The 11,363-nt window shown below is 42.3% G+C and overlaps 1 protein-coding gene across 1 annotated transcript; it reads right to left on the bottom strand.

Annotated features, from left to right (window-relative positions):
- Positions 1-1,046: 1,046 nt before the first annotated feature.
- On the bottom strand, positions 1,047-11,049 carry LOC311123883 (sodium/potassium-transporting ATPase subunit beta-233-like). The gene is made up of 6 exons (XM_084198103.1): positions 10,810-11,049; positions 5,180-5,308; positions 3,683-3,838; positions 3,133-3,317; positions 2,780-2,863; positions 1,047-2,490 (listed from the first exon to the last, which is right to left on the bottom strand). Exons 1-6 carry the CDS (start codon positions 10,898-10,900, stop codon positions 2,230-2,232), a joined length of 906 nt encoding a protein of 301 aa, XP_084054229.1. The 5' UTR covers positions 10,901-11,049; the 3' UTR covers positions 1,047-2,229.
- Between the last annotated feature and the right edge of the window lie 314 nt (positions 11,050-11,363).

Genomic DNA, 11,363 nt, shown 5'->3' with positions numbered 1-11,363 from the left:
CAAACCCATACCACAAGTGATGCACGCTATTAATGTTCAGACCAAGCATTGGGGCTCTTAACAAAACTCCCCCATACATAAGACACCTTCGTCCAATGACTCTTATGTGTAATGTAATGGACCTGAGAGTCATGATCAAGGGCTAGACCTTTCCACATACACAGAATGAGCAACATGGTGTTAGTCAGTCACCCAGGTGATGTGTCATAAGCCTGGAGGCTAGCTGAGCTGTGGTAACCATGGCAGTAGTCTCTCAGGAGATGAGCTGTGGTAACCATGGCAACAGACTAGTAGCTAAAAACCATCTAACGTCCCTTACTTAACATGTTAGCATTGACAGCTCTCTGTAACATCCTTTGATTTCTAGGTGGTTTGTAGTTTCTTTTCCAAGCCGACAATGTACCTAAAAATAATAATTCCACAAGCGGTTTCTCTATTGTGTCATGTCGTTGCAAAAAACAAACAGGTCAAATCAAATATTTTGAAATGCACGAGTTGACCTTGACGGTCATTAGTTCTGGAAGTCATTAGCTGTAGGAAAACAGAGGAAGGGCAGACACCGAGGGGAGCTGGTTTTGCAGCACTTATTTCCCCCTGCTCTGTCAGCATCTGGTTAGAGTTGATAAGGAGTCCGTTTGGATGAAGATAGGAGATGGTCTCCTTTTAATTATAGGCACTTCAAATGTAACGTACGTGTTTTTTGCAGGGTTCAAAATGCATAAATAAACAACCCTTAACTCTTTGCCAAGCCTCACTATTCACCTGACACTAGATACCAGTAGGTAAGGTGGTGTGTCACTGAAAAACCCCAGACTAGGGTAGGACTACATCAACGGTGTGATGCAGTTCTATTTCCATCGTCACTGATCTGAAATGACAGGGAAGGTCACAGCAATATAGTAGAACCCGTCCTGTCCTTTTCTTTCAGATCTGTGCATATTGAAAGAAAAGGAGACAAGAAGAGGACGCCACTTTAGACTGGTGCAGTGTGTCCTTACAGCGGTGTATTGGTTTTGTTTGAGAGAAACTGGAATAAAGAAAGAAAGTTGTGTTATCATTTTATTTCAGTTTTTTTTCGTACTGGGATTAAATAAATGACAAGAGCGGATGAGAACTCCTGATAGTAACGTGACTGATGTTAGACATTGACTTTTAGCACTTAACATCGACGAGAAATCCTAAAACACGGGGTACAGTGCTGCTTCTGATAAGATTCTCCTCAACTTGGACCAGTGACTTTGGTATTGTATTTATACATTACACTTTTCTGCAGAAAAAAAAATGTACAATCGCATAAATATAAAACTCCTACTTCCACCATGTAAAATGGCTAAAACATTCATCAGAAAGTTACACCACGTTGTGAGATGACGTGACGTAATTCAGCGAAACAATCATCTTTAAAAAGCAGAGTTAGCACCGTTGCCCTACAAAAGGCAAAAGTAGTCTAACAACCCGGAGACAACTCGACATTAAGAGTGAGATCAAATAGAACAAAATAAAAGTCTGAAACAATAGCGTAATAAAACCCTTATCCCACATTTAAAGTGATTCTAAAAGTAAAAGATGTAAAAATATTTCTCCCACAATCAATCAGACATAAAGGCAAAAAGAAGGAAAGAGTAGGTCTAGTTCCCTGGAGTGCAACCTTTTATCTCACACGGACCAGAAGAGATCAGAGCGTACCGTGTCAATATTTTTCAATTATTAAGTATTCATATATAGTATATACACATCTTGGACTGCTAAAGCTTGCTCACATAAGTAAACAGGTTACAACATGGCTTGGAAAGGACCAATGTATGCGACTACTGCACTGTACACTCCAAAAATATGTATAGAAACCACACAAGGCAGCAATACGGAGGAGGGACAAAACACGGCTCGCTACACATCAGTAGTGGAATTACAATTTACAGTCATAAATGAAACATGTCCCCATGGCTCAAGGAATATTCTTCATTTACAGTAGAATAAATACTTTATGCTATTGCTACTCCTCCTGCGACTTACATTCTAAACCTAGACAGAAGCAGAGAAGCCAGTGTAAAGCAGACAGATGAAGTGTCGTCCCGTATGTTATGAGTTTTGTTCAAGACTAGTTGTGATTTTTTTTACTTAACATTTCCACCCCAACTCCCTTTCCTAAATTATTTTGTTACTTTTGAGAAATGGTTGAGGAGGGAGATGGGGCTGGAGAGAAAAAAAGTGCTATGAACCTAACTGCGGTCATAAGTTGGTGACAGTGAATTTAACGTCAAATTTCCCTTGGAACTTGTCCTTCTCGCTGTAGCCGATGTTCTCTCCGTAGGCTCTGCACTCGATGCGCAGCTCGGTGTTCATGGTGAGGTTGACGAACTGGAGGGCCACCAGGGGCTGCAGGTACTGGGGGTGAAGCAGCTTGCCGTAGTAGGGGTAATACTGGAGGGGGAAGCCTTCACCAATGCCGTAATACTTCACCTCGCCGATCTTACCCGCGTCCTCCTCTCTCTGCAAAGATATTGGGTGACAGGGTCAAAAGAAGAGAAATACGGTGCTATTCTGGTCATTCTGAGGTCTAACCTTTACCCAGAAACACATTTACAATAGCTGGTTTAGTGACAGAATGGGGACTATTCCTCGAAAGCAATTCTAGAATTGCTAGAACGAACATTCCCATTCAAGTCAACATTCCCTTAGGCTTCAATGTTCCTTTACTGACATTACGGTCAACCGACTTTGGAATGATTCATTCTGATTTGATGTGGTTCCATCTCATTCCACGTCTGGCGTACTGTACCTTGTTGGTGCAGAAGATGGGCATGACGTTGGGCTGGACCTTGGACTGGGCTCCCTCAGGGATGCTGTCATTGGAGCTGGGGGGCTGAAAGGAGGGAGGACAGGTACACAGTGAGTGAGGAGCGGCAAAACAAATCTGCTTTGGAGAGCATACGCTAAAAAACAGTAACACTTTTACCTAAGAAAGTATATGTAGATTTGCATTCAATAATGTACTACTACTTTGGGGGAAATATGCATAAACTAACAACCAGGGGCCACTGGAAATATCAAAGTGACCGGTTTGTACAAGAGGTCAACTTTTCATATGTCCTGGTTGATAAGGCCTGAAAGTTATGTCCTGAGGATATTTACCCTTGGCCTGAAGTTGACGATCCTGTTGAGCTTGACGATCAGGCAGGGTTTTCCATCCTTGAAGCCGAAGTCTCTGTCCTCGATGCCAGCGCAAGGCCCAAGCCAGGTCCTCTGGAAGCGACAGGCCTTCCTGATCCCCACATCACTCTCCAGGTCACCACGGTTCTTATAGTCATCCGGTTGCTCTAATGGGAGAGGAGAAGGAAATCACAAAATAAACGCTGTGCACAGGATGGCACAGCTGCTCGCTTCAACTAATTCATATAAAAATACACCTTCTCTCTGAAGAAGCCAATACACAATTCCATTCCATGTCCTGACCACTTAGTTCCTATCCCATCTGGTCGATGTTAGAACACCAGAAAGGATTCAATAAGCAAAAGGCTATAAGGTGATGGCACCACCTCCACCTAAGTAGAGCTTCCACCACATTGAGCACCAGCCTCCATCCTCTTAGGACTGTGTCATGGGAGGGGGTAGGACTAGGAGCTAGGGGGAGGGGGTAGAGAGCGGAATGGAACCAGGCCCAAGAGGGGCCCACTTCACGTACCTCCACAATCCTCGTATTTCATCTGGTCCCTCTGTTTGTCCTCGTCGTACATAACCAGGAACTCTCTCATGGCCTTGGTGTAAGCCAAGTAGGTCTCCACATCATTCAAGTTGAAGGCGATCTCGGACTTGTCGGAGCGTGGGGTGTGCGATAGGCCTGAGAACAGAGAGACAGTCACCATCAGTTTCAATGTTACAGAAGTAGAGAAAGTACTATTAGCAATACAATCTTTTATAATAGGACTATAAATGTTTCAGTGGACTTGTGACCATTCTATTTACACTAACACACTGGTTTCATACTCAGTAATGTTAAGTACAGTCAGTGTAATTTGTTTTCTAATGAAGTCTTTCAGTGAGGCAGTCATACATGGAAGAGTCCACACTTTGGAAGACACTCTTGAAGAGGAAGGTGAATCCCGGTCATTGTTCTTAGCAGATGGGTCAGTAAATGGGAAAAGCCCATTTCAAACAAAAGACAACTGTCTTTACTCTACGGGACAAGATCCAAAACACGTCCACACCTATTCTCTTCTGCTTCCTTATTTACAACCAGCCCATCCCAGCCCCCAGCCCCCACCTCCCCAGCCTGTGGAAAGTAACTCACATCAACGCCTAGCTACCTCTCCTCACCTCACCTCCTAATGGGGGTTCCCTGAGCAGACCATGGCTATATATACACCCGGACAGACAAATGACTGGGCTGGGATACTTCAACATTCAACTGGCTTTAGACATAGTTCAAATGCAGCTTACTAGTCTTTGACAAGGTCATGTCATTAATTGTGACACTGGCAACACTTGACCAACCCACTATCTACACCAAAATGTAGGATTGCAGTAACTGGAATAACACTTCCATTATTCAGTTCACTACTAGACCAGAGTTCATTTATTCAGTTCACTACTAGACCAGAGTTCATTTATTCAGTTCACTACTAGACCAGAGTTCATTTTGACAGAAGCACTTATCTACATCTTTGCCAAAAATCTAATTTCACCTGTTTGTTATTGGATGAAAGCATACTACTGTACAAGCTAGCCTAAATGAGCCAGGGCCATAGACACTGAACCAGTAACAAAAACAGTTTCACATGCTGCATGCATGGATGACACCCACCGTTTACCTGAAAGACAAGAGTCCTCTGTGTTTATGACCTCAAACGGTAACATGCCTGCCTGCCTGCCTGCTTTCTGGCCCATCTGCAGTGCTAAAGTCAATTCAGCTGATATCTCACAGTGGGACTTCCTTAAGGAGTTAAAGTGTGAAATTCAATAAGAGGATGTTTGACGGACATAACCCATCCCTCTGAGACATACAAACATGCATGTTAGACACTGGCTGCGTCCCAAATGGCACCCTATCCCCTACATATTGCACTACTTTTGACCAGTGGGTAGGGAATAAGGTGCCATTTCAAACGAAGCCACTGTGTTTGGACACCATCTGTCCTATCCCCAGGCAGCAGTAGTGGCTCAGTGTTTAGCGATACCTTACCTGGGGGAGCAACTCTGTCTTGCCAGGTGGGTTTGTAGTTACTGAGGGTGAGAAGCAAGGCCTGGATGGTGCCGATGAATACTCCAGCCAGAAATGCATAGAAGACTAAGTAGAACCCTAGAATTTTAACTGTAAAAGGAGAGAGAGAGAGAGGAAAATGGGTCATCACCATGCAAGAGAGGGGGAGGACAGATGATTGTGACATTTGTTTTTACACAAACACCAGTCATGCCATTAAGATCCTGTTATGTTGCTGACAAGCTCCATTTCCACTCATTCAATTGAGTCATACAAAAGCCACGTACAGAACTCCAGCATTACACAACTGTAGAATGTTAAATCTGCTCTGAAAAACTATTAACATTCCCCATAATGAAGTCCCAAGTCCAACGTTAGTATTACTGCAGTAAGTCAACCCAACCCTGCCACCCTAACCAGCCCTGCAGAGCCAGTGTGTATAGTACACTAAACACCTCAGATATGTAGACTGTGGATCCCCTCTGCCCACCTTCGTTTTTGACTGTAGTGTTTGTGACGTTGGGGACTTAAATGCTTACCATTTTAACATCAAATAGACAAGTGATGTCTTGCACCACAAAGTGAGACGAGAGGGGTACAGCTTAAGAAAGAGAAACAGCATGTCTGCCAAATGCGTCTTGTCAGACTAGTGTTTCTGCAGTGTTCCAATTCCAACTGGACCAATTCAATCTCATGCGTGTCTATCGTCAAACCTCAATATACCACCTAGTCATTGCCCCACAGATCACAACACTATCAAACGCATTAAATTAGATAAATACATTGGCTGGCTCTACTACTAATCCAAGCCCACCTGGTTTCTACATTAGGGTTCCTGGTCCAGACACAGACTATACATAACTGGTATACGTCCCAAATGGCACCCTATTCCCTATGTAGTGCGCTGGTCAAAAGAAGTCCACGATATAGGGAAAAGGGTACCATTTGTGATGCACTCCTGGGCTCAGGGATACCTTTATAGGTAGAATGCATGCAGACAGAGAAGCCTGTGTCTCCTATGGAGGGAGCAGGAGGTAACCTAACCACAAAGCTACCATTCCAAATTGTAATCCACCCATAACAGTAGTAGACATTGTCTTGCCTCTTCACTGAGGGCATGAAAATGAAGTGTAACCAGTAGATCATACAGTAGTAGCCAGGGGAACAACAACTTCAGGCTTCAGAGTAGAAAATTGTCAAATTACTTTTGGTTGCTGTTAATCTCAGCACCCAGAACCAAATCTCAAGCCAGCTACTCAGCTTTAATTGTTAGGCCTGTCACGAGAGACTAGGTTGCTCTAAAAATAGTGCCCACATCTCAAATAAGGCCAATAAATTAATACATTCAGGTCCCAATAACAATGGAGGCTGTCCTGCATGCTCATCTGTTTATACAAAACATAGATACTACCCAGCTAGCACATAACGTTCTGAGAACCATAGGTTTCTTAGGTGGGAATTTCAGTATATTTCCTCATGGTTCTATTTAAAGTTATGTTCTCAAATTGTTTAGAGAACGTTAAAAAAGGGCACCATGCAGAAATCACTCCCCCATTACCTGGTTGCTAAAATTCTAATAGTTCGACCTAATTTCAGTTTGTGACAAAACAAGCAAGTATAGTGTCGAGAATCCTTGTACCATAACCAAAAACATTGTATTTTCAGCTGTTTGAAGCTGGTGTACAAAACAAAGTAAAAGACACAAAAATGAAACTTAAGAACGGGATCTACCACTTCTTAGACTTGCTTTCAATGAGAATGACAGATCTATAACTCATATTTGTGAATTTGATCAGGTCGCCCAAAGTCACATACTGCAGCTTTAAGAAACAACGTTCTTCTGTGGGAATGTAAGTACTTAAAAATAAAGTTTCCTCATGGTTCTATTTTAAGTCATGTTCTCAGAACATTAAGAACATTCTAAGAATGTTATTTAAAAACATACATTCTATTCTCAGCATCAATAAAACCTCTCGTTAAGTGTGTTCAGGTGTGTTGGTCACGCCCACTAATTGGCCACACTTGGTCTTAATGAGTGCTTGTTTCCTTTAAAATGGAGTCTGTTTAAATAGACTAAAATTAACAGCTTTGTATGAGTTTTTTAAAAACAACATGCTAGCACTATCCTGGTGGCGCAGTAGACTAATTCCATGGATAGAGAACAGAAGATCATAGGGTCAAATCTCACTGACAATGTGCCACAATAAAAAAAGAAATGCGTTTGCATGATTAATGCCTAAGAAAATTAAATGTACATGTGTCCTATCTCTGCTTGGAGTTCAAAACAGTTACCTAAGCTAGCAGTGTTAGTCTTATTGAAACATGTTTTTAGAACGTTATTTAATTACCTTAAAATAACCTATAATTTCCATTCTCAGAAAGTTAATAAAACCTCCCAGGAAAACTTTCAGGGAACCATAGTAGAACATTCTCAGAACCTCCCTGCAACCTAAAAATGTACGTTCCCAGAACATGTGAAATGTTCACTTCCGTTTTCAGAACATTTTAAAAAAACGTTCAGTTTTACAGGTCGGGAAACGTATTGCTTCATACTCAGAACCAATGGGAAACCAAAAACATACGTTCCCACAACTTCCAAGGAACCAAAATGTGCAGGCTGGGATATGCATCACACCAGCACAGGTACACAGGGCAGGATTAAGAAATCATAGGCCCCAGGGCTTTTTTAAAATGTATTTTGAGATCTGCAAAAGGCAAACCAACAGCCACAACCAACCATAGAAATATAATCCATAGATGGCAGTTCTCATTCAAGTCAGGACTGGCCGTTGAGTTTAACAGTCAAATTGTCAGGGTAAGAGGTTACAAAACCCTTCTATGGATGATATGTCTATGGCCACAACACAACAAACTGTGCCCTCCCCGACTGTAGGCATAACGGTAACTGCCAAAATAAAGGAAACACTTGAGTAAACGACACATATACATACATACATACATACATACATACATACATATATTTATTTATTTATTGTGACACACACTACCGTTCAAAAGTTTGGGGTGCCATTGGAACACAGGACTGATGGTTGCTAATAATGGGCCTCTGTACGCCTATGTAGATATTCCATTAAAAATCTGCCGTTTCCAGCTACAATAGCCATTTACAACATTAACAATGTCTACACTGTATTTCTGATCAAGTTTATGTTATTTTAAAATGGACAAAAAAAATGTTTTTCTTTCGAAAACAAGGACATTTCTAAGTGACTCCAAACTTTCGAACGGTAGTGTGTAATATATATATATATTATATATATATATATATATATATATTACGGCGTGGGGTGCATTTTCCTGGCATGGTTTAGGTCCACTTGTAGAATCTATGCCAAGGCACATTGACGCTGTTCTGGCAGCTCATGGTGGCCCAACACCCTTTTAAGACACTTTAGGTCGGAGTTTCCTTTATTTTGGCAGAAACCCGTCTTTGCTTGCGATAAAACTTAATCCACAAGTTATTTTAATTTTTTTATAAACTATTGATCTTCTGTGGCTAAATTATGCTCTCTGGTGTATTTTGAACATTGAGATCGGGCTCCTGTGGTTGGATAAAAAAGTATGATACAAAAAAAAAATGTAAATGCCTCGAGCCCCCTATGGGCTTGAACCCAGCCCTTGACTCAAAATTGACCAGTCACATTTATGTATTTATTATGCAGTTTATTTTTATTACATCAGTTACCCAATCGAGGCTGAGCCCCCCAGTTACCCACGTGGGCCCCATACCTCCCCCCATCTGATGATTAGCTGAGCTGCAGCAGGGAGCAACAGGCTGTCTACACTCATTGAGAGCGGGCTCCTGAGTCCTCCTGTGGTTGGCGGTTGCAGTAGAAAAATACAAATTAAATACTACATATACACAGTATTTCCTTTAACATAATTTTTTGTAAAACAATGTATTTATTTGTTGCTTCCTCCTGGGCCCTCCATTAACACCCCTGCAGGTATAGTACATTTTAGTTATTTAGCAGAGGCTCTTATACAGAGTGACTTACAGGAGCAATTAGGGTTAAGTGCCCTGCTCAAGGGCACATTGACAGATTTTTTTACCTAGTCGCTCGGGATTCGAACCAGCGACCTTTCGGTTACTGGCCGAACGCTCTTAACCGCTACGTTACCTGCCGCCCCGAGTCCAGCCATAGTACTACTGCAGTAATTAGAATCTCCTCAAGTCACCCCCAACCCTGCCTCCCCCACAAGCCCTGCAGAGATAGTACTGTATAGGCCTAGTGGTGCATAAGACAATGTCAAAGGGTCACATCCTATAGGAGACAGCAGTTCCCAATCAATTACGCATTACTGAAGATGTCGCCTGTTCCTTGGCAGAATTATAAGGACATCACAACCAACCTACGGTGTGTTATGGATGGAGACATGTTGAATGGGTGGGGTTGGGGACTGCTGTAGGGTTGGAGGGTCACTTTTATCTGTTTCCTTTTCATACTCAATTTATTGAACTAAATATGAAATTATGTTGTGTTGTACCTGTAACCCCCCCCCCCCCCAACAAGAAAAATGACAAAATGGGGTAAAAAATAATAATAAATGAAATGAAAAAATCCAAAAGAGGTTTTGGCCTTGAGATAATGCACACACAAAACACGGTTGATGTAAATGACCAAACCAACCAACTTGAGGGCGTCAGTAAAATAAGCAAAATTGCAACATGAAGTCTCTCCTCTGTCGTCCTCCAAATACCGAAAATGTAGGCTACTTGTGTGACATTGAGACGAGGGAAGACATGGATGCAGATGGAAACGGGAAAAGTAAAATTAGTCTAGTTAATCCATTTCCGTTGTTAATTGCAGTGACACAGGATCCACGTCGAATAGTAACACTAGATGGAACGTCCTCTCTAGAATTCCAAGTAGGCCATTTCACCTTGAATCACCTTGGACTATGATGCATTTTTAACCCTTTGATTGTGTCATTTTACATCGGAAATGAAACTAAGTCCCTACAGTATGTACATGTTGTGTAATTCCATCCTCATAGGTATAGATCATGTTACTGCGATGGGTTGTTCTAGTCTCCTTCCAGGCACAGGCGGCTGCGTCTCTGCGGTGTGATCAACTAGCCTACTGTACTATTAAGATTGGAACCTTTAGAATATCATGTTCTAATAATGTATATTACGTCTATTCCCACCACTGTCCTTCACGACCTATTTGGATTCTCACATTGATTTAAGATGTGTGATTTAAATGAAAACCCATCTTTGCTTGGAACAGTCGGTAGGCTGTTCCTTTGAATAAGGCAGTAGGTTCCTAGCAAGGACAGGTGACAGTGAAATATGAGCAAAAACTGGTCGCATGTTCACCATATGCTATTACTCACAACACAGACATGGAGAGCCATGAACAAGTGGCGACGGGCAATGATATAGACTCTGACACCGTACCATTGTAGCACACATTGCTGCAAAGTCAAATCAAACAGGTGCTATGCACCACGATGAAATGAAGACTCCGAGCTCGCTCCATACTGCCCAATAGGCGCGCCATTTGAGAGCCATCACAATTTCGATTAAAACCCCTGGCCATAATGGCCAATTAACATGATCATAAATATCAGAATGGCATACTTACACCAACTCCCCCCTGTGCGTCCACAAAATTCCCCCTTGTCCGAATCCCATATAAACTTCTTCCATCCACCATCGTCTTTATTCGAAGACATTTTCGACTGTGTGTTTCAGTTCCTTTTAGTGTGGTGCTCTTTCTTTATTCAGTTCCTTTCGCTTCTCTCTGCCTATAGGTCCCTCTCCGGAGTACCAAATTCCAAAAACCGACGGATTTGTACACGGCTTGTCTCTGCGTATTCACTGCACACAAATATATCCCGGTTGGGCCACCTACTAGGAGGGAGGGCCAGCTCTCGCGAATCACAAACGAGCGTCCTCTCTGCGTAATGTTATCGTTTGTGGAGAGGCGTGAGCAGGGTTTTGCTCCACCCTTGTACGTAGTATACGTCAGAATTCCCTGCTGGATGCGACCCTGGGATTTCAACAGAAGAGCACTCACATGAATAAAGATTCAGATCTCTATTGGCAGTGCCAGCTATACAGTATAAATTGCCACCATTGTCTTCCTTATTTGGAGACCTAATTCGCTCAAACTGGGATTTACAATGTGGGTAAATT

The sequence above is a fragment of the Coregonus lavaretus genome (assembly GCF_964263955.1).
Source record: "Coregonus lavaretus genome assembly, contig: HAP1_SCAFFOLD_4596, whole genome shotgun sequence".
In the NCBI taxonomy this organism is placed as follows: domain Eukaryota; kingdom Metazoa; phylum Chordata; class Actinopteri; order Salmoniformes; family Salmonidae; genus Coregonus; species Coregonus lavaretus.
This window is presented reverse-complemented; position numbering and strand designations above follow the sequence as displayed.